Source organism: Trichomycterus rosablanca, chromosome 6 (genome assembly GCF_030014385.1).
Source record: "Trichomycterus rosablanca isolate fTriRos1 chromosome 6, fTriRos1.hap1, whole genome shotgun sequence".
Taxonomy (NCBI): domain Eukaryota; kingdom Metazoa; phylum Chordata; class Actinopteri; order Siluriformes; family Trichomycteridae; genus Trichomycterus; species Trichomycterus rosablanca.
This window is the reverse complement of record NC_085993.1, coordinates 12,612,838-12,638,223: the sequence shown is the minus strand read 5'-3', so window position 1 is coordinate 12,638,223 and position 25,386 is coordinate 12,612,838. Positions and strand designations below refer to the sequence as shown.

Here is a 25,386-nt window from a genome sequence, read left to right as displayed (position 1 = left end):
CTGTTCCGAGTGGAACCTGTCCTGGAAAACCGCTGTATGACCTTGGCCACCATGCTGTAGCTCAGTTTCAGGGTGTTAGCAATCTTCTTATAGCCCAGGCCATCTTTGTGGAGAGCAACAATTCTATTTCTCACATCCTCAGAGAGTTCTTTGCCATGAGGTGCCATGTTGAATATCCAGTGGCCAGTATGAGAGAATTGTACCCAAAACACCAAATTTAACAGCCCTGCTCCCCATTTACACCTGGGACCTTGACACATGACACCAGGGAGGGACAACGACACATTTGGGCACAATTTGGACATGTTCACTGTGGGGTGTACTCACTTATGTTGCCAGCTATTTAGACATTAATGGCTGTGTGTTGAGTTATTTTCAGAAGACAGTAAATCTACACTGCTATACAAGTTGTACACTGACTACTCTAAGTTATATCCAAGTTTCATGTCTATAGTGTTGTCCCATGAAAATATATAATGAAATATTTGCAGAAATGTGAGGGGTGTACTCACTTTTGTGATACACTGTATTTAACAGCATTTTTGAATCAACCTACTTGTGTGAATCAGTCTTTTCCCACATGAAAATAATTAAGTCTAAATATCGGTCCACATTTACTAATGAACATTTGGAAGCCTGCTTGAGAATTGGCATCAGCAGCTATTGTCCAGACTACATAAATCTGTCTGGCATCATTCAGAGCAAATCATCAGAATAAGGTTAATGTGGTTTTTCAGTCACTTGTCCTGTAATGCTGAATATCAATATAGACAACTGAAGCACATTTTAAAAAGCTTTAAAGCATTTTTGAAAAATGATGAGGCCAACCTTTTTAAAAGGTAGATCGTGATGACCTGTCGACTGAAATAGTAGATCTTAAGCCACTGGAGTAGAGGTTATTATGGCCACCAAAATAGAGGTATCTATATTAATGGCCATGATTTTTTGAATGGTATGTCCAACAAGTTAATGGTCATGTGTCCATATACTTTTGGTCGTATAGTGTATACTGTTGTCAATGTTTTTTTTTTTCTTCTAATTATTGTGTCTTTGCTTGTCTGCCACTGAGAGAAGAAGAAGAATCATCTTTAAACATGGTGCAGTTTGCACCCGAGCTCACTTTGAGTGAACCCAAAGCCCTTGTTTTGAATTATACAAGAGTTTGTTACCTAGACACACATCAAGGCTCAAAAGCTGTTGCAACTCTACTTTACTAAAACAAACCAACCTCAAGGTCTAGTTGAACCCAGGGTCCAAAACATACAATTCTTTTCCATAAAATTATGTAAATTTGCAGCATTTTGCTCTGTTTACACACATTCCTTTCCCAGTGGTAGTTGGGGCAGTATGCAAAGTATGGTGCCCTTAGCCAGTTACAGTTTCTAGCATGTGAGTCACATTGCATTTGCTACTCTTGCTAGTTGCTTAAATAACGTGTCCGAAATTAAAGCCATCTAATCGAATGATGGTGCATAAAACTTGTACACTGACGAGTAAAGCCTACAGAAACTGACAAGGGCTAACCATTTGGACTTGGGTAAATTGCTCATTTGTATTAATAAAAGTAGCACTAAAGATGTCCTTCACATTAGAAAGCAATAATACCTCATCAGCCTTGATCATTAATGAATTTATGAGCTCATTTATCTTTATTAACAAAGGTAACCCAATACCCCATAGTGACAGTGATCAAAGGCAAGATTTGAACTAGGGCTTGCACCGATCTGATACTCAGTATCAGTCCGATATTGGCCCAAATGACTGGATCGGATATCGGAAGAAATAATAAAACCGTGTAATCTGATCCGATACTATTGCTTAATGTAAATAACACTTAATGTAAATAACACTTAATGTAAATAAGGCCATTAAGAGTGCCGTCTACTGCCAGCTCACTCGGCAACTGCCGTAACAAGGTGCATCTTGATGACATCATTAACATGTGCCACTGATCTACAGCTCATCTGCAACAGCCATTCAGAAATTAAAACACACTGATCTACTTAAACGTTTAGCATTTAAAAAAATCATCTACTACTGCCACATCTAAAAACACTGTTTAAACACAATAAAAATCACTTTATAAATGATAAATTGTTCACCTGAGATGAAGAACCTATCTTGTCCGGCTTGGAGATCTCTCACATCCTCAACGATTAATTCATTAGTGTTATGAAATAAAACAAACTACACCGTTTCCCGTTTAGCCACAGATGTCCTCTTCAAAATCCAGCAGCGTTTAATCATCTAAAAATGTGACAGAACTTTAATGGAAAATCTCAACTCTGTGTCAATTGTAATTGGTCCATCGCGTTTGATTGACATCCACATCTTCCAATTGTAGACACTTTGGATGACACGCCGCAAAGCGAGATGTGTCACGTGAACAACAGCTCGAACGTAAGTGAAACCAGAAATGCTGCTAAATGTTCTGTGTGTAAAAGTTAAAATAAAAACAGCAGTTTTGTATAGGTGTGATGTTGTAGGTTCTGTATTTATTCCTTTAGAATATTTGTTTCACAGTCTGAGCATTGTTATTTAGATAGCTAGTTTAACCATGGTGCATTGAGACATGTATTATTACTGCTTAGTTGTTTGAGAGAATAAATGACATCAATTTGCAGTATCGGTATCGGTATCAAACATAAAAAGTGGTATCGAGCCAGCCCTAGTTTGAACCCAGGTCTTTAAGACCTTGGAGCTGTGCAGCACTGTTTCAGTTTACATTAAATGTAAACCAATGACTTTATAACAGGTGTGTTGTAGTATGGAGTAGCTATTCAACCCATGTCCCTCAGTTCTTCAAATTATCAACACAGAGTGAGTGAAAGTCTTAATTTTTAGTTGCAATTTAATGTTTGGTGTTTTTATTTCTGTCCAGATCAGAATGTAAATGTTTTTTTTCCTCCTTCCCTGTGTTGACCTCACAAAATTAGGACGTGTCCTCAGATAGATGGGAATACCAGAGCATCTCATTGTTCTAATGAGAACAAGAAGCCACAGTCATGACAGGAAATAGACAGACTGGTTTCACATTGGTAAAGACACTAAACAAGACATTCTGTCACCATTCCTGTACACTGAACAAATAATGAGAGAAGCAGGACTGGAGGAGGATGATCGAGTGTTGAAATCAGGATGACCTGAAGGCACATTTTAGGAAAGGATAGAATCATTTTTAAAGATAGGACTTCAGCTCAATACTTAAGAGGACAAATGCCATGGCAACAGGAAAGAAACATGCAACCATTAATAATTGATGGAGAAGATGTCAAAGTGATAGACAGCTTTTGCCACCTAATGTTACCTTTTTTTTTTTTTTTTTATAAAAACATAAATACATGTTTTTTTATTAGGGCTACTCGTTATTTTAAGTTACCTAGCAGACAATATATATACATCAGCCATAACATTAAAACCACCTCCTTGTTTGTACACTCACTGTCCATTTTATCTGCTCCACTTACCATATAGAAGCACTTTGTAGTTCTACAATTACTGACTGTATTCCATCTGTTTCTCGGCATGCTTTGTAAGCCCCTCTTTTATGCTGTTCTTCAATAGTCAGGACTCTCCCAGGACCACTACAGAGTAGGTATTATTTAGGTGGTGGATCATTCTTAGCACTGCAGTGACACTAACATGGTGGTGGTGTGTTAGTGTGTGTTGTGCTGGTATGAGTGGATCAGACACAGCAGCTCTGCTGGAGTTTTTAAATACCGTGTCCACTCACTGTCCACTCTATTAGACACTTCTACCTAGTTGGTCTAACCTTGTAGATGTAAAGTCAGGGACGATCGCTCATCTATTGCTGCTGTTTGAGTTGGTCATCTTCTAGACCTTCCTCAGTGGTCACAGGACGCTGCCCACGGGGCGCTGTTGGCTGGATATATTTTTGGTTGGTGGACTATTCTCAGTCCAGCAGGGACAGTGAGGTGTTAAAAAACTCCATCAGCATTGCTGTGTCTTATCTACTCATACCAGCACAACACACACTAACACACCACCACCATGTCAGTGTCACTGCAGTGCTGAGAATGATCCACCACCCAAATAATACCTACTCTGTAGTGGTCCTGGGAGTGTCCTGACCATTGAAGAACAGCATGAAAGGGGGCTAACAAAGCATGCAGAGAACAGATGGACTACAGTCAGTAATTGTAGAACTACAAAGTGCTTCTATATGGTAAGTGAAGCTGATAAAATGGACAATGAGTGTAGAAACAAGGAGGTGGTTTTAATGTTATGGCTGATCGGTGTATTTTATAATGTTGGACCTAAGGGTTGGTCATTCTCTCTTTTATCTTCGTCACTAAAGAAAGTAAAATTTCATAGATTTTTACTCAATATTTGCTAGCTTCTAAGATGCTAGTGCCTTCTAATATTTCAGAAATACAACATTTAGTAGGCTAGATTTTGTGAACAGTGGCGCTACACTCTCAGACATGCCCTGTCTGATGAATTATTGAGAAAGGACTGCATCTTTAACCAGCTCTCTGCTCCAATATTAATATACTTTGTGTTAGCTGGTTTTAGGTGGCATTATTGATCATATTAAGGGCTGAGTCTGCATAGCAAAATGAAAATAGCCCAGGCTGTCAGGCATCAAGCTGACATAAATCGGGATAGAAGTTCTGGGAAGCTTGTGCAAAGTAGCAGCAATGTCATAGGCTATTTCAGTCTGCCAGTATAAGACAGTGCATTGCTGACCATGTTTAAATCTGTCAGCTTAGCTCACAGCAAAAGGTTCTGTGAACAAGCAGATCCAAATCCTTCCAGAACTAGAACTTGAGCTTGCAGGACAGACTCCCCTGAGGCTAGAGCGATACGTGAGCCTAGCCGTTGGGGGACATGTATCAGTGTACCCTTAGTGCCGGTCCCAATCTCGGATAAATAGAAAGGTTGCATCAGTGTATCTAGTGCAAAAACTGTGCAGAATACAATATGTGGAAGAACACCTACCGGGAGCAGCCGTAAGGAATCATTCACACAAGTGTCTGGCATGGGTGCGAATTCCACAGCTATTTTCTCATGTTTTGATTAGGGCTGGCACCGATCCGATACTCTGTATCGGTATTGGTCCGATATTGGCCCAAATCACTGGATCGGATATCGGAAGGAAAAAAACGTGTAATCTGATCCAATACTCTTGCTTACTGTAAATAACACTAAATGTAAATAACACTTAATGTAAATAACACTTAATGCAAATAAGGCCATTGTTTGTGTGTAAAGCAAATAACACACGAAGATACGTTCCAACAGCATGCTGTTTATTGCCAGCTTGCATCTTGATGACATCATTAACATGTGCCACTGATCTACAACTCATCCGCAACAGCCACTCAGAAATTAAAACACAATGATCTACTTCTGATAATCAAGAAAATGATAATCATCTACTACTGCCACATCTAAAAACACTGTTTAAACACAGAGAAAAAAAAACGCTTTATAAATGTTGATGATATTATTCTTATGCTTATACCAAGGATGAGAAAATTTGTTGTAATCTACATGAAAATATTTTGTAGTCGCTGTCCGTTGACCATTGCACTTAAGAGGAATCTCCCATATACTAATAGCTTATTGATTTTTCCGTCCCATGTGATGCTTTTTTTTATACTGAAGCCCCCTGGTTGAGAACCACTGCGTTAAACTATTAAACTCATGTCCTGAGAATAAGGCACTCTCACCCTGAGAGATATGTTCTTTTATATAGATCAGGTGATCACTCAGTATAATTATATAATATCGATTTGCAGAGGTCCTGCCCTCCAATTAAATTTCACAGTCCATTGCTTGTGTTTGTTAGATATAAATTCAGGGGGAGAGAGAGCGGTGGGTTCAACTGAAATAAATGAAGGATGGCATATTGGCAACAATAGGCAATTGTACTGCTGAATGTGGGGTTGGACAACTGTTAAATGGACAGTCGAGCTGTGAGTAGAAACCGGGGCTGAGACCATGAATACATGACAGTGTGGAGTAAGAATCACAGATCACTCAAGGATATGTTTAATAGTGAAAGTAAGAGCATTTCCACACACACAATGCGAAGGGAACTCAAGGGATTGGGACTAAACAGCTGTGTAGCCTTAAGAAAACCACTTGTCAGTGAGGCTAACCAAAAAAAAACGGCTTCAATTTGCTAGGGAACATAAAGATTGGACTCTGGAGCAATGGAAGAAGTTCATGTGGTCTAATGAGTCCAGACTCCTCGGTTCGAAACTCAGCATTCCCACCGGTCTCAACCCGCCAGCTAGCGGGCATAATTGGCAGTGCCTGCAGCAGACACGGTTCTGCAAGGGTGGGATGTCCGGACTATGTGTGTGGGGTCTTCAAACGCTGTGTAAGGACTCTGATTGGCAAATAGAGAGGTGCCTATGCAGAGTGCATAGGTGAAAAAGGGTTACGCTAAGGGCTGCACGCGGGTCAGAGGCGGCGTGAGCAGCAATATACCCACCTCGACTGCAGTCAGAAATCCCCCAGCAGCAGAAGACAAATTGACTACGCTAAATTGGGAGAAAATGCATAAATAAAATAGAAAAAAAGCTGCTGTACAGATGCTAAGGGCAGTGATAAGGAATAAAAAACTTACTAAACAACAACATAGGGAAGAACCCTTGGCTGAAAAGGGAACATCTAGTCTGGTATTTTATCAGTGGACACTTTCAGATCACAGAACTGTATGGGGATCTTTTTGTTTGATGAATGGGGTACAGAGGAACCCATGGGCTACAGTCAGTAATTGTATACCTACAAAGTTTATCTGTATGGTAGGTGGAGCTTATAAAATAATAACTGAACATGATCATAGATACAAGGTAGGTGTTTCTAATAAAAGTGCTTGGTGATTTGTCTGCTTATAGAAACAAAAAAGGGTTAAATCCAGATCTTATGTGCAGTAGAGCTAAATAATGTGGTCACACATATTCCACTAGAACAATAAACTTCATTGTTTTATTTGTTTATTTATTTATGCATTTTCTCCCTTTTCTCCCGATTTTAACGCATCCAATTTATACCCAATTGCGTTATGCTTCCTCTGTACTGAAGCTGCCCCCCACCCTGATTGAGGAGAGCAAGCCTGTCTCACACCCCCTCCGACACGTGTGCAGTAGCCGACTGCATTTTTTTCACCCTCATAAGGCGAGTTCATATGCCGATCAGCCTTTGTGCACAGAGCCACACCCTGATCAGCATTATTCCTCGACTCTGTGCAGGCGCCATCAACCAGCCACCAGAGGTCATAATTCGCTCAGTTATGAGGAGTCCCTATCTGGCCTGTCCTACCCTATGAACAGCAGCCAATCGGTGTTCATGCAGCTGCCCAGCCCAGCTGTATGGCAGAGCTGAGATTCTATACGATGTATTCGAAATCCCATCTCTGATATGCTAGCATGTTTTACTGCTGCACCACCTGAGCGGCCTGTTTTTTTTATTATTAGACAGGGTGGAAGCTTGTGCACAAAAATAAATAAGTTAATCAATTTTTAATGGTGGCTCAGTGAATAGGTCCTGGGTTCAATCCCCAGGCGGGGTGGTCAAGGTCCTTTCTGTGTAGAGTTTGCATGTTCTCCCCGTGTCTGCGTGGATTTCCTCCGTGAGCTCTGGAGACACTGGAGACACTGAATTGCCCTATAGGTGAATGGGTATGTGTATGTGTGTGTGTGTGTGTGTGTCCGCCCTGTGATGGACTGGCGCCTCGTCCAGTGTGTTACTGTGTGCCTTGCGCCCATTGAAAAGCTGGGGTAGGCTCCAGCAGCCCCCCCCCCCCTACCCCACGACCCTAATTGGATAAGCGGTTAAGACAATGAGTGAGTGAGAGTTTATCAATACAATTTTTCAATTAATTGTCACTACTGTATTATCACCTTAATCAAGGTTTTGTTCTTAAATAAAAGAATTTCTTGTAATTAAGACTAACAAAAACTGTTGATCAGTGTACATAGTGAATAATATAATGTTGCTTAATGTGACATCACATACTGCGAAAGCTATTATGACCAATTCTATTTATTTTGCATTGGAATGACACCTTGGAGAAAGGCCATTCAGAGAAAGTACATAATTTAGAAATAATACAACATCATAAAGGTTCTTGGTGTTCTTTGCCCAGCAGGAATATGACTGTTGTTTCATTCAGCAGCTGCTTGGATAATATTCAGTCTGTGCAGATAATGATGTGAACAGTATCTTATTTGTGTAGTGGTTTAAAGAAGAAAACACCCTCTTTGGGATATGAGCTCATCTTTTCTGATGGGTTTCTTTTTTGTTGTGTATGGCTGAGAGAGCTACAGTGTATTTGCAGCAAATGAGAACTTTATTACCTTTGCTTTTTATAAATTGCAGTTTAATTTCACGCCTCTTAAATATTTCCTGCTTTCTAAACTGGTTTACTCTTTTTATTGGTAAATGCAATTTGATACTTTTAGATCAGATTCGCTACCCACGCTCACATTTAGCAGCACAAAGTGCTGTGACTATTATTTTCCTTATCATACACATACGTTTATCTAAATCAGATCTGTTTAAAGTATAGGACATTCCCTACTAGAAGCACAGAGAAACAGGTGGGGAATACATACTGACTTTATTGCAATAAAGCATGGTCATGATCAATACTTAATGGACTGAAGCTATTTTCACTGGAAAGGTTGATGGCCACTAGCACATTGATGGATAGGATAGGATATAAGATATGATATAAAATATGATATAGGATATGATATAGGATAGGGTATAAGATATAGGATAGGATAAATCATATGATATAGAATAGGATAGGATATAGCATATGACGAAAAAATAGGATAGGATAAGATATAGGATAGGATATAGGATAGAATATATCATATGATATATAATAGGATAGGATGTAGCATATGATATAGGATAGGATATAATATAGGCTAGGACATGGGGTGGGATAAGATAGGATCTAGAATAGGATATAGCATAGGATAGGATATGATATAGAATAGGATATAATATAGGCTAGGACATGGGGTGGGATAAGATAGGATCTAGAATAGGATATAGCATAGGATAGGATATGATATAGAATAGGATATAATATAGGATAGGACATGGGGTGGGATAAGATAGGATCTAGGACATGTTATAGCATATGATAAAGGATAGGATATGATATAGGAATAGGATATAATATAGGACAGGATATGTGATGGGATGGGATAGGATATACAATAGGATAGGATATAGAATAGAATAGGATATAGCATATGATAAAGGATAGGATATGATATAGGATATGATATAATATAGGATAGGACATAGGATAGGATATATCATATAATATAGGATATGATAAAGGATATGATATAGGATATGATATAGGATAGGATATAATATAGGATAGGATATAGGATAGAACATGGGATGTGATAGGATCTAGGATAGGATATGGGATGGGATGTGATAGGATCTAGGATAGGATATGGGATGGGATAGGATAGGATATAGGATAGGACATGGGATGGGATAGGATCTAGGATAGGATATGGGATGGGATGGGATGGGATAAGATATAGGATAGGATGTACGATAGGATATGGGATGGGCCAGGATGGAATAGGATAGGATATACAATAGGATAGGATAGGATATGGGATGGGATGGAATGGGATAGGATATAGAATAGGATATGGGATGGGATAGGATATAGAATAGGATATGTGATGGGATGGGATAGGATATAGGATAGGATATGTGATAGAATGGAATGGGATCGGGTCGACACTTTATTTGACATTGTACTTAGTACAGTAAAATTATGGAATAAGATGGGATACAGGATAGGATATACAATAGGATAGGATATAGAATAGGATATAGAATAGGATATAGAATGGGATGGGGTAGGGTTGGCACTTTATTTGTACTTAGTACAATGAAATTATGTATGATACAAACATTCTGTAACAGCGGCCACAACTTCATGTAAATACATTGTAGATTTTTAAGGGTATCTAGCAATGGTCTTCATAACACATACACAGGCATATTTTCTGAACCTGTAAATACTTAATGTCAAAACATAAATGCATAACCAGATTGCATTATATCATAAGAACAAAAGCACCTTTTTTATTTTTATGATGAGTACACGCTGAGATCATAGAGAATACTGGAGCAATGTTATTGAATAATTTAAGTGATCAGAATGAACAATGAACAATTTTATTGAATATAAAAGTGGTGCAGCTTCAAGTTCAGCTAGATAAGTTTCATGCTCTCTCAGACTGAAGTAATTATTATTATGGTAATTATAACACTATTATGGAACACTAATGTATACACCATTTACAGCATCACATCATTATGAAGATTGTGTGCCGAATGAATGAATACTTTAGATGCTTTAGTGTAGCTCTAATTTCCATTCATTATACTCTAAAACACTTAATATGTATTGTCTAATGAATAAATGTTAATAAATAAATGCCCTCAAACGAAATAGGCAATGTTTAAGAGAATAATTAAAAATTAAATGGTAATTGTAAATCAGAATCACAACATACCGACATAAAGCCAAATTCACTATAACCTGGCAAGTTGACACTGTGATTAGTGTCTTTTTTAAACACTCATGTATGCATTGTCAAAACAACCTTTAGAAAAATCATATACATAAAAGTCACATATAGACATACAGTATATACATATATCAGTCTTCAATTTCCAATTTACGGCAATGTGTTCCTACTTCTAGAACATAACAGTCCATAATACTTATTTATTCATTCACTCACTCACTCATTTATTTATCTTTGCTAACTGCTGTATCCTGTTTAATGTCTAGGTAAGATAAAGATGTAATGAAAATCAGCCCTAGTGACCACATTCTCATTCTGTATATCACTAGATATACACACAGCAAAGCTGGAAAACAAATCGTACCGTTTGCATATTAGATTAAACAGGCTAATCAATTACCTACTACTTATGTATAGATTATTGTCAAACATAAAACATTTGTATAGATTTAAAATTGTAGTAAATAACTTAGTCTCTGCTCTGCCCTTTTCTTGCTCAAATACATTTTTCAAATAATCATAATATTGAATTTATGGATCAGGGTTACAGTGTACTGAACATGAACATCAGCAGCCTGTGCTGAACATCAAACCTCCAATCTGCAGTCAGGTCAGAGGGGATTTAAATCTAGACTTATATGAGACATAAACCTTCAAAAATGCCTCAGTGACAGGCTGTAGTTGTGCTTTTAGCTGAAAATCTTACACAACAAGAACTTTTGCACTCAGTTAAATAATTCATACCTACAGTGTACAATATTCCTCATTTAAGATTGTGGTTTATGAGAAATTGTTGTCATTTAGTAAGTACACCATGCTATTTGAAATCAATATATAGAGCACAAAAGCAAAGTCCGTATGCCTAAACAAAAGTGTCAAAAGGTTTAGATTTGGGCTGAAATACATTAACCACAGCAGCATTTGAATATTGAATATGAGAGTTTATTGCCCACATTTCTTTGTGGTGAATTTATAATGTAGTCAATGATGCTATGTTAGCTATTTTGAATGCACAAATTACATTAGCAAGCCTGTCAAAATGCAGAATTCATTTTCTCTCGATCCCCCTCTCTCTCCCTCAACATAATTGCATAATCATATTTACATAGCATAAGCAGGTAATGGAATTTCTGAAATAATGTAGGTATAAAACTCTGCTCTGCTGCTGCTGCTCTAGAAAAAAAAAAAAACTTTATCAACTCTGGCACGTCTGCTACACCTTCGGGGTGATCGACATCTCTGCACAGTTTGAGCTTATAATGATGAACACATGACGAGAGCAACCGGGAGCTGCACCAGGGGCACCAGAAGACAGAGTTCACTAAGGCAAGATAGATCTGCTTCTTGAATTTGGTCATTTTTAAGCTTCACCTCAACACAGAAAAGAAAATTTAAACTAGCAAAACCAAATGTGAAGGATTAGATAAAACAAAAAGACGAAACACTGCTGAGAAGTGACTGTAGCCGGTGCGCTTATCCTCTGACCAGATATAGAACACATAATCTTCTTGTTCCTCAGCCTTTGTCCCGTTTTTCGTTTACGGGGTCGGCCGCTCCGGCTTCTTCCCGTTAGGGGTCGCCGGCGGGATTTGGCACAGTTTTACGCCGGATGCCCTTCCTGACACAACCCTCCCTATTTATCCGGGCTTGGGACCGGCACTACAATGCACTGGTCTGTGCATCCCAGCAGCTAGGTAACTATGGGACAATTCAGTGTCTCCAATTAGCCTAGTGGCATGTCTTTGGACTGTGGAAGGAAACCGGAGCACCCAGAGGAAACCTACACAGACCTTCTCGCTGTGAGGCGACAGTACTACCCACTTAGCCACCGTGCCGCCCATAAATAGAATATATAATGAATTTCTTAAAAATAAAAGCAGCCAAATTGCACAAAATATGTACAAGACAAGATCATAACTTTAACAATCAGGACCAAGACCCTAAGACCAGTGGTGTATAGTAACGAAGTAATAATACTTCGTTACAGTACTTAAGTAGTTTTTTGAAGTACTTGTACTTTACTGGAGTTAGGGCTGGACGATATGGCTAAAATTTATATCACAATATAACTCCTAATTTCGGTCGATACGATATAATTCCGATAACGATATGAATAATACAAATGTCAGAAAAACTGCCAAGAACACCAACATTGGAAGGTTGTACCTGCAAACCTCTGAAAAATTTATTTGCAAAGTCTATAAAATCTCACCCTTTAAAACTACATAATATTTTAGAAATAATAATAATAATAATAATGGTACAAATAAATTAGCTTTCACCTTTTACTTGTATTCAGCATTTGTATGAAGACTAAAACACGACATCATTCAATATATAATATAATATATTAACCAGAGGTGGAAAGAGTACTAAAATATTGTACTCAAGTAAAAGTACTATTACTTTAATGTATTTTTACTTAAGTACGAGTAAAGTTACTAGTCTGAAAATCTACTCAAGTAAAAAGTAACTCATTTAAAATGTACTGAGTAAACTTTCCTTTGTTACTTTATTAACAGCAGCGGGGGGGGGGGGGGGGGGGGTTCTTCTGTGTAATGCAAACAGGACGAGTGGATATAAATCTCACAATAGTTGTTTTTAATTCAAATATAATAGAAGAAACATGTTGATACAACATTTAAAACATTTAGGGATGTGTAATGTGTCATTTTAGTCCCATAAAACTTTTTCAAACTGTATAACCACTAGTGATGTGTCGTAGAATGATTCGAATCTATTGAACGGCCCTTTAAACTAAAATAAAGGAACCGCTTCTGGGAGTGGTTATATATATATATACGGCTCTTTAAAAGGAACCGAGACAAAAGATTCGACTCCCCATATCAGAATTCACTGCAGCAGTTTCCCGGACGCGATTTCTTTGGCGTTTTTTATTTTACTCAGTAACGGATGTTATTTAAAATGTAGCGAATTACAATTCCTAATACAAAACATACTTAAGTAAAAGTAAAATTACAGGCTGTAAAATCTACTTTAAAAAGTACAAGTACACAAAAATTACAGTAACGCGGGTAAATGTAATTCCACCTCTGTAAATGTTACTTTCCACCTCTGGTCTTAACCAACTTTAATCCACAACATGGACTGATTATTATTTGTATGTAAACATTTTCAAAAAGTGCTTAGAGTTGCTGCAGAATTTGCTATAGCAGGTGTTGTGCTTGAAGACTACAGAAAAAAAAGAGTCTAGTCTTTCCTCTCTTATCAACTATTTCTACTGCTTCTTTTTAAACTGTGGATGCTCGTTCACTTACAGCTGTTGAACTCATTTAGCCGCTTATATCCACCGTGTTGTAGGTAGTGTAATCACAGCGGTAACGCCGAGCACTGGCTTCGTGCCTGTGGCGTACGTCATCACGCACTGACGTATGCATATCGATCGAATTTGTTTAAAATCATATCACCGTTATTTAAACATTTTCTATCGCGATATATATCGATATCGAATTATTGTCCAGCACTAACTGAGTATAAAAATTTTCGGCAACTTTCACTTTTACTCCACTACATTTTCTAAAGAAATTGTGTATTTTTACTCCGTTACATTCTCTGTATGTAAATTCGTTACTAGTTACTACAAAATGAAAGTTAAATGATGTGAGATGTGTGACGGACTGCACGCTGGTTTGGTGAATCTGCGCTTGTGAGTTAAACACGGTGGTTAAACACATTAATGCGCATGTGCAAACGTTCTCTTTCAGAAGCTCCCCGTCCAACACACTGATGTAAGTTAACAATGATTAACAAAGTAAAGCTGCAGCATCAGCGTTTTTTTTAATATTATTAGCATTAACATTGTTCAGATATCTACCTACCATTTTTATCGATTACATTTGAACCACAAATAAAACGTTTCATAAATCATTAAATTTGTTTGGAATTCATTGACTGCAAAACTCATGGAGACACGTCCATTATTTTTAAAAACTCACCTGCGGACAAATATTTCCTCAGATAACTTCTGTATTAGACTAGTAGAGGAGAGATTCATGGTGCTGAGGAACATGCAGCACATCTTTAACCCTTTAATCATCTCAACAAGAACTCAACTTATCCAACTTATTATTAATGATTTTTCAGCTGTTGGCTTCAAGTTAGAAATTGTGTTTTCTTAAAGTAAGAACACCAATATTTTTTTAGTTTAACACCTGCCATTCAGTGAGTAGATACAGCCCAAAAAAGATTATTTAAATACAGCTTATTTTACTCAAATATTTTGATTTAAATTAATGGTTAAACAGATCATTAAAGGGATAAAAGTGCCACACGTTTTGTTAAACTCTCCTGAGCTTTGCTTTAAATTAATTATGCCAAAATTATTTTTTGTTATTGAAATATACTACCCAAATAAGTAAAAAAAAAAAAAACTAAATAATGTCATGATTTCAAACAGGTGATGTCAACAGTTGATTATGATCATGAATTGGCACAAATCATGTTCAGATGAAAGGAAGAAAACAGGTTAATTGTTAAGGTGGTTTACAGGCTTAAAAGAACAATCTTTATATTTAAAATGACCGCTTCCATTTATACTAACAGCATTTACTTTTACTTCTACTTTTAATACTTAAGTACATTTAGTATCAAATTACTTTTGATACTTAAGTACATTAAACATCAGATACTTTTAGACTTTTACTCAAGTAATATTCTAAAAGGTTTACTTCTATCAAAGTAAATTTCTGGTAAGATACTTGTACTTTTACTCAAGTATGGCCTTCCGGTACTTTATACACCACTGCCTAAGACTCATATCATAACATGGTAGGACCAGAACTTTAAACAGTCAAGACCAAGACTAGTAAAGACATTAGCAGATGTTACCATTTTGATAATTTTAACAATTTATAGCTTTGTTCTAAAGATAACATGGTTATAAATAAAAAGCCTAGTCTTTTCTGAGTGAGGATGAGTTAAAAGAAGAATCAACATATAATCCAACATTTTAAGCACAGCATTCCTTGACTAATCATTTTAATTACTCTGGATATTTCATGCTCATGCATGACATTATTGAAAGGTTCAGGCAATCCAAAGAAATCTTCATGCATTAATTGACAAACAAAATGGTACATTTTTAGATTTATTATAGAAATGGGTCACTTGTGAATCTGTAATATCATCATAAATGTGAAAGAAAAATACACATTTTAGAGCAACAGATGCTGCACTGGGTTCTGAGTCTTTTTCCCCAGTGAACATGCTGCATTATGAATAACAAAAGACCACAATAACACCCTGTACAACTGCACACTTAAAGACTTGAATAAAGGAACAATGGCAAAAAATAAATAAATAAATACACCGATGAGGCATAACATTATGACCACCTTCCTAATATTGTGTTGGTCCACCTTTTGCTGCCCCATACGCAACAAACTGTGATGCACTGTGTACTCTGACACCTTTCTATCAGAACCAGCATTAACTTCTTGGATCGGACCAAACGGGCCAAACTGTCAAACTGGCTCAAATCCTTACGCTCGCCATTTCTCCTGCTTCTAACACATCAACTTTGAGGATGAAATGTTCACTTGCTGCCTAATTTATCCCACCCACTAACAGGTGCCGTGATGAAGAGATAATCAGTGTTATTCACTTCACCTGTCAGTGGTAATAATGTTATGCCTAGTTGGTGTATATTTGAAACTGAATCAATGTGTCTTTAGCATTAGTCCTCAAACAATAATGTGTGATGCTACTGAGTGATAAACATGCTCCTGTCCCAATGTTTTTTGGTTATGTCACATGGATTTTGGAATGAGCATGTAAAACAAATCAAATATTAAGATTGTACTGTTTTCAATCTAATATAAATCCAAGATAATTATAAAAAAATCACTGCTTCACATACTGTTCTCATTTTCAGGATTAGCTTAAAGACGCAAAGCTTTTAGAGTGACGATGCAACTGCACTTATGAATTGAAATAAGATGAAATGTAATTCTCTGTGATTTTTTAACTAATTATTTCTGTTTTAATGGAAAATGCAACTTTGTGTCATGATGGGTCATTCAAGATAAAAATGAACCAGGATTATATTATAAATCATAAGTATAATTAGAATTATTTAATCACAAGGAATGTATCATTTGAAATGGATTCAGTTTTTTAAATGAATTTATAGATGGATGGACGAATGAATAGATAAAAAGATCTCAGACTCTCACATAGCACTTTATTAGGTACAGCTGTCTAGTACATACGTTCATTAATTACAGTAGACCTCGAGTTACGAACGGTTTACCATACGAACATTTTGGGTTACGGACGATCTTTTTCAACTTAACGTACAAACAAATTTCGGATTACGAACCGAAATTCGCGAAACACGTGATGTCACGAACAAATTGCCTCAGACCGTCTCTCTCTCTATATATACGTATATATACAGTGAGCGAACATTCGGACAGCGGATGGTGTTTTCTTTATATTTTGTAAAATTCTATATTAAACTGTCCCCAAAGAAGGTGCGAAGAAAATGAAAAAACAGGGGACAGTGAGTGAGAGAGAAGAAGGAATTTGGCTCAGTAAAGTATTCTTTCTTTCGTGCAATTACACCTACAAAATACAATACTACTGAAATAAAGAAGGAAATAATAGAGAAATATGAGAGTTATTGTTGTTTCTGGTAGATACATTTTATAAAAAAAGAAGGTCATTTATTATGGTGTATGATATGGTACACGTACGGTACTGAAATGTGATGTGTTTTTTTATGTACAGTACAGTACTACTGTGTATTGTTGTTTATTATTGGTCATTACATTATTATTTGTTCTATAATTTAAGATTTAAGGGAAATATACTTGTATTTATATAAAAAAGACCATTTAAGACATTAGAGAGGTTAGGTAAGGGGGTGGTTTGGGAGGTCTGGCACGGATTAATTCTATTTACATTATTTCTTATGAAAGAAATAAGTTTAACTAACGAACATTTTGACTTAAGAACAGCCCCTCGGAACCAATTAAATTCGTAAGTCAAGGGTCTACTGTATTTACAAGTTGCACCTACCACACATGAACTTTGTGGGTATTGTGACAGAAAAGTGTAAATTTATAATAATAGTATTAATACATAATTAATTACTCCTTAGAAAATGTAGATATGGTCAGGGCATTTTTGCCAGTTGTCATATTCCAATAATACTGCTACAATAGAATGTTAACATGGTGTATGTGATAAAAAGTGCGTCAATTGCTTTGTATGACCTCCAAAACCCAGTTCTGGCTGGTTTAGATCAGTTCCTATGTTCTAGCCAAGAAATCTCTGTTAACAGTGCAATCTTCCACAGTCCTACAAGGTCACCAACAAGTATAAAAAGATGTTTGTTATAATTATCGTTATCACATACTAACGAACCTCACACAGAGCCTCTGTGTGAGACTCTGTTTGTGTAATCTCTTCTCTGCAGACAAGAATAAAACTTTTATACTCACAATCCAATCTTTGAGATATTTTATTAAGGGTTTTTCTACCACAGTATACAATTACTGACTGTAGCCCATCTATTGTTCTGTATACTATGATATACACTGCCTGGCCAAAAAAAGGTCACACACTCTAATATTTGGTTGGACCGTCTTTAGCTTTGATTACAGCACACATTCGCTGTGGCATCGTTTCCACAAGCTTCTGCAATGTCACAACATTTATTTCTGTCCAGAGTTGCATGAATTTTCCCCCAAGATCTTGTATTGATGATGGGAGATTTGGACCACTGCGCAAAGTCTTCTCCAGCACATCCCAAAGATTCTCAATGGGGTTCAGGTCTGGACTCTGTGGTGGCCAATCCATGTGTGAAAATGATGTCTCATGCTCCCTGAACCACTCTTTCACAATTTGAGCCCGATGAATCCTGGCATTGTCATCTTGGAATATGCCCGTGCCATCAGGGAAGAAAAAATCCATTGATGGAATAACCTGGTCGTTCAGTATATTCAGGTAGTCAGCTGACCTCATTCTTTGGGCACATAACGTTGCTGAACCTAGACCTGACCAACTGCAGCAACCCCAGATCATAGCACTGCCCCCACAGGCTTGTACGGTAGGCACTAGGCATGATGGGTGCATCACTTCAGCCGCCTCTCTTCTTACCCTGATGCGCCCATCACTCTGGAACAGGGTAAATCTGGACTTATCAGACCACATGACCTTCTTCCATTGCTCCAGAGTCCAATCTTTATGCTCCCTAGCAAATTGAAGCCGTTTTTGCCGGTTAGCCTCACTGACAAGTGGTTTTCTTAAGGCTACACAGCTGTTTAGTCCCAATCCCTTGAGTTCCCTTCACATTGTGAGTGTGGAAATGATCTTACTTTCATTATTAAACATCTCCCTGAGTTCTACTGTAGTTTTTCTAAGATCTGATTTCACCAAACGTTTAAGTGATCGCCGATCACGATCATTCAAGATTTTTTTCCGACCACATTCCTTCCTCGAAGAAGATGTTTCCCCACTGTCCTTCCACTTTTTAATAATGCGTTGGACAGTACTTAACCCGATTTTAGTAGTTTCAGCAATCTCCTTAGATGTTTTCTCTGCTTGATGCATGCCAATAATTTGACCCTTCTGAAACAGATTAACATCTTTTCCATGACCACAGGATGTGTCTTTCGACATGGTTGTTTAACAAATGAGAAGCTACTCACTGCATCAGTTAGGGTTAAATAACTTGTTGCCAGCTGAAACATAATCACCCATGCAGTAATTATCCAATGGGAGGCTCTTACCTATTTACCTAGTTAAATCCAGGTGGTGACCTTTTTTTTTGGCGACCAGGCAGTGTATAACCCATATTTCATTCCACAATGACAGCCATAGGACCCCCACTGACCAGATGTCATTAGGTGGTGGACCATTCTTAGTACTGCAATCCCGTTAACATAATAAAGTAATAATAATGTAGTGTGTGCTGTACTTGAATAATTGAGCAGGTGCAGCAGTGTTGGGATTTTATTTAAACACCTTAGAGTCAATGCTGGGTGTAGAATAGTACAACAACCAAAAATATAAAGTGAAAATAGACTAGTGCCACTGGTCCATTAATAACAAACTAGAGAAAGATTAAAACACAGTACTAACAGACAGATACAGTGTTCCAAACTGCTCACATCATTCTACTTAGTAATAAAGGTAAAGACACTGCTTAAAGTGTCGATCAGATTAGATTAGATGAAACAAAACAGATTTGAAGTTTTCCTTTTCTATTTTTTTTAATGTATTTATTATATTTATGAATACAGTGGTACCTTGAAACTCGACGTCAGTTGGTTCTGTACGGTGGCCGAGAAGTGCAAAACAAATTTACATTTCAGAAAACAAAATTACAAAAAAACAAAAACAACATTTACTATGAAAGCAAAAACAAATTTACAAGTGCTTGGGTACCCAGTGTTTGTAAATATGTTTTGGCATATGTAAAAGTGTTTCAGTACTTGTAAATTTGTTTTCGGCATATGTAATTTTGTTTTCTAAAATGTAAATTTGTTTTGCACTTCTTGGCCGCACATTTTTGACGGAAAAGGTAGGGACAATAACACCGGAAGTGCGTGTTGCTTACCTGCTGTCAATCAAACTGTTTCTCACTGGTAAAGTGAACGGAGTTTGTGATGGTGACGATAAACAAGGTTTTGTCTAGTTTGTGGAAATCATTTTATCCAGTTAACCCGCTATTGTTTTTCTTGTGGAAAGTTATTAGATTGTGCAGATGGTTAGACGTGGCGTGTGCATCTCTATTTACCGTCCGCTCTTCTAAACATCTAAGGAATTCCCACAAGGAAAACAAAAGCGAAATAATGAAAATAATTAACACAAAATGGACAAAACATTGTTTATTAGGGACGGAACATCTGATCCCGAGGCTTGTTAAAGCTTGTTTCACTTTTGTAACACTGGACTCAGTGTATCGGAGCTTATATTAAAGCAGCATGTGCGGGACTGATGAAGCTTTGTGCTGTGTTTTATCTCACTCACTATATAAGAGACAATCAAACCAGGGTTACCCACCGTCCTGTAAAATACAGAATCCTTCTTTATCTGGAGACTAAACGCCGCGTTCAGTATTGAACTGATACAGGACGCTTTGTTCCGTATTTTTATCAATGGGAGACTGTGGGAATTATATTAAGTAGTATTCACTTTTATTCTTAGTAACGGTGTGTGTGCGCTGGTTATAGCAACATAACCTGTGTAATACACCGCTGTACGAGCAGCGCAGTGGGCGGAGTGCGTTGTTTTGCCTAAAATATGGTTCTGACTTATTATTATAAAGAATTAAAATAATAAATGTTAAACACCATAAATAAAACCTTTGTTCTCATGACTGTGTAAGGTGCCCCCCCTCCCTCAGGTATTTTCAGCACAATCAGTAAAAGAGCTTCAAAAGCTTAAATGAGGCTTCATCTGCACTCCGCCCACTGTGCTACTCATACAGCGGTGTATTACACAGGTTATGTTGCTATAACCAGCGCACACACACCGTTACTAAGAATAAAAGTGAACACTACTTAATATAATTCCCACAGTCTCCCATTGATAAAAATACGGAACAAAGCGTCCTGTATCAGTTCAATACTGAACGCGGCGTTTAGTCTCCAGATAAAGAAGGATTCTGTATTTTACAGGACGGTGGGTAACCCTGGTTTGATTGTCTCTTATATAATCAGTGAGATAAAACACAGCACAAAGCTTCATCAGTCCAGCACATGCTGCTTTAATATAAGCTCCGATACACTGAGTCCAGTGTTACAAAAGTGAAACAAGCTTTAACAAGCCTCGGGATCAGATGTTCCGTCCCTAATAAACAATGTTTTGTCCATTTTGTGTTAATTACTTTCATTATTTCGCTTTTGTTGTTCTTGTGGGAATTCCTTAGATGTTTAGAAGAGCGGACGGTAAATAGAGATGCACACGCCACGTCTAACCGTCTGCACAATCTAATAACTTTCCACAAGAAAAACAATAGTGGGTTAACTGGATAAAATGATTTCCACAAACTAGACAAAACCTTGTTTATCGTCACCATCACAAACTCTGTTCACTTTACCAGTGAGAAACAGTTTGATTGACAGCAGGTAAGCAACACGCACTTCCGGTGTTATTGTCCCTACCTTTTCCGTCAGAAATGTGCGGCCGAGAAGTGCAAAACAAATTTACATTTTAGAAAACAAAATTACATATGCCGAAAACAAATTTACAAGTGCTGAAACACTTTTACATATGCCAAAACAAATTTACAAACACTGGGTACCCAAGCACTTGTAAATTTGTTTTTGCTTTCATTGTAAATGTTGTTTTTGTTTTTTTGTAATTTTGTTTTCTGAAATGTAAATTTGTTTTGCACTTCTCGGCCACCGTAGTTCTGGGAGTGGCGTTGAGTTTAAAAGACGTTGAGTTTCAAGGTATTTTTTCCCATAAGGATGTATGGGAAACCTGTTAATGCGTTCCATGGTCCCGTGGACTTGCGTATATTTTAGGCTAATGTAAAATAATGGGGTTGTTTATGACACTTACACTGAAAATAACACAAATATAATATAAAAACACTAAAATAAAAAGCTGATTCTTACAATTTATCAGAACCCCTGAGCTGTAACACGAGTTTAAAAGTGAAACAGGAGCAAAATGCAGCTAAACACAGATACATGTGGAGCTTTCAGAGTGAATCTGGCGGTTATTCCACACAAATGCAGTTCTCATATTCCCACTTTGATGACGTTTTACTGCGCCGCTCAAGCCGAGCGCCGAACAAAGCGGCTGTTCATTGTTAATTTGAAATGAATAAAGACATGTTTTTAAAAACAAGCTGAACACGTTGAGTTTCAGGGAAACGTTGAGTTTAAGGGTACAAATTTCTGGACAAAGGGCATTGAGTTTCAAAGATTTTGAGTTTAGGGGACGTTGAGTTACAAGGTACCTCTGTATTTAAATGTAGGTTACAATTATAATGCTATTTATTTTTAATGTTCCTATAATGCATTATAAAACAATCATTAGGTAAATGAGAAAGATCTTAACTGCTGCCAGATGTATTTTATCATACATCTTTTACTAGCCTTGATTAGATCCTTGATGGGACGCTTGGGACATTTCTCTTTATGATTTATGCAATGCAGTCATAAAGAGTTTAACAAAGTATGTAATGTTCATCATTAACTTCATTAGGAATTGATATGAATTGAATGAGAAAAATGAGCGGAGAGAGGGATTTGTGCCACCTTGCCACCCCATATCTGTTTAAGTTTGGTTAAATAGTAAATACAAATTCAGTCTAATTATGTGGTATTACTGAAGTCACTGAGAATCCCTAGTAGGATTTGGAATCACTGATTTAAACATTATATTATTGAAAAATAATAGGGCAGCTGTAGCCTAGTGGTTAAGGTACTGGTCCAGTTATCAGAAGGTTGCCGGTTCAAGCCTCACCACTGCCAGGTTGCCACTGGTGGGCCCATGAGCAAGGCCCTTAACCCTCAACTGCTTAGATTGTGTACTGTAAGTCGCTTTGGACAAAAGCGGCTGCTAAATGCCGAAAATGTAAAACAAATGTACATTTTAATTACATGTTTAAATGTGTGGGCGGCTCAGTGGGTAGCACTGTTGCCTCACAGCAAGAAGGTCCTGGGTTTGATCCCCAGGCAGGGCGGTCCGGGTCCTTTCTGTGTGGAGTTTGTATGTTCTCCCTGTGTCTGTGTGGGTTTCCTCCGGGAGCTCCGGTTTCCTCCCACAGTCCAAAAACATGCAGTCAGGTTCATTGGAGACACTAATTTGCTCTATACTGTAGGTGTATGGATGTGTGTGTGTGTGTGTGTGTGTATGTGTGTCTGCCCTGCGATGGACTGGCCAACAAGCCCCCCCCTTCTAAGCTGCCAAGATTTACGACACAGCAATAAACCAATCATATCACACTAATAAAGCCCTGGTAACCTGAAATACTGACAAGCTTTAAAAAAAACAAAAAACGCTTAGTTTCTTTTGAAGGAATTTACTCCATCTTCTAATAAAAGAAATAGCTGTTAAAGCTGTTTAAATCCTTTACTTCAATCATTTCTGTCTTCAAAAATCCTTTAATTAAATTAGTGGTAGCAATTAGGAGATAGTGAAGGTTATTTTCAACAGCAGTACTAGAATGAATTAAATGGACTGGACAAAACACATTAGTTCAATTAGTTCAATTCAATTAGTTCAATAGACACGTTCTTACCATCCTCACGAGACTTCTGGATGAAGGCGTCCACCCCGCTTTCTCCATAATTTCCCTCTGAGGCCACGGTGGAGACGTAGTTCCAGCCCATGTGTCGAACAATGTCCACCATGGCCTGGGCCTGGTAGGTGTCTGGTGGGACGACTCGGGAGAAGAAGTCGTAGCGTGTGTTGTCACTCAGTTCTGGTGCTGTGGAAGCATAGCTCACCTGGGGGATCTGGTGATGGAAGAGAAATGCAAATTTCAGTGCCATAGATAAACTTCTTAAAAACACAGAGGCCCTTAAAAGTTTTACAATGATACCAAATAAGGAGTAAATTAAAAGATGTATAGAGCCTGGCATTTAACAACTGACTCAAGGAGAAATTAAAGTTGCTTAAATTATTATTATTATTATTATTATTATTATTATTATTATTATTATCATCATCATTATTATTATTATCATTTTATTATTATTGTTTGTTATTATTATTATTATTGTTTGTTATTATTATATTATTATTATCATTTTATTATTATTATTGTTATTGCTATTATTATTATCATTATTATTATTATTATTATTATTACTACTATTATTAATATTATTATTATCATCTTCATTTTATTATTAATATTATTATTATTATTATCATCATCATCATTTTATTATCATTATGATTATTGTTATTATTAATATTATTATTATTATTATTATTATTATCATTATTATTATTACTAGTCTACTTTTATGTATTTGTTTCTTTATTTCTTTATTTTAATTTATTTTATTCTTTTACGGATCAGGGGCATATTTCTCTCTTTAAATATGCATGGAGAAACATTATGTAGTCATAGATTGTCCAACACATGGCATTATTTATTTCGCCGCCTTCACCAAACAGTGGGAGGCGCTGTTACTGAAACAAAGAGGTGACGCCCCATCTAAGTTACATTTATCAGGCCAGTAGCATTTAAAAACGGACTCAACGAGAAATTAATGTTGCTAAAATTTATATTATTATTATTATTACATAATTATTGCTGTTATTGCTATTATTGCTATTATTATTATCATTATTATTGCTATTATTATCATTATTATTATTAGTCTACTATTATATTATATACTATATATATATATATATATATTATATTACCTATTATTACTTAGTTTTATTTATTTATTTTTTTATTTTTACTGATCAATAGCAGATTTCTCTCTATAAATATGCATGGACAGTCATAGATTCGTCCAACATGTGGCATTTTTTATTTCAGCGCCCCCATCAAACAGTAGGAGTCGCTGTTGCAAAAACAAGGAGATGATGCCCCATCTAAGTTACATTTATCAGGCACAAATTGTTTCTGTTTAGAGTGATTAAAATGGCGGATATTGAACGCTGTTAAAGATCATGACTTTTTACACTAAATAAAGAGTTCTAATTTGCATATACAGGCTTAAAAATATAATGTGTAGTTAGTAATTATGTTGAAAATAATGCAGGAAAATAATGCTAAAACTACATGTAAATAAGGTTTTGTGTATGCACTGCAGGGACACGCTGTCAGAGAAAACGTGAGAAGTACAAAACAAATTACAATAAAATAAAA

The 25,386-nt window shown here is 36.9% G+C and overlaps 1 protein-coding gene across 1 annotated transcript in view; it reads right to left on the bottom strand.

Annotated features, from left to right (window-relative positions):
- The window catches only part of grm4 (glutamate receptor, metabotropic 4), a 238,550-nt gene that overhangs the window by 107,027 nt on the left and 106,137 nt on the right, over positions 1-25,386 (bottom strand). The window contains exon 2 of the mRNA XM_062997427.1: positions 23,791-24,007. Within this exon, the coding sequence (XP_062853497.1) occupies positions 23,791-24,007 (217 nt within the window). The remainder of the gene's footprint in view (positions 1-23,790; positions 24,008-25,386) is intronic.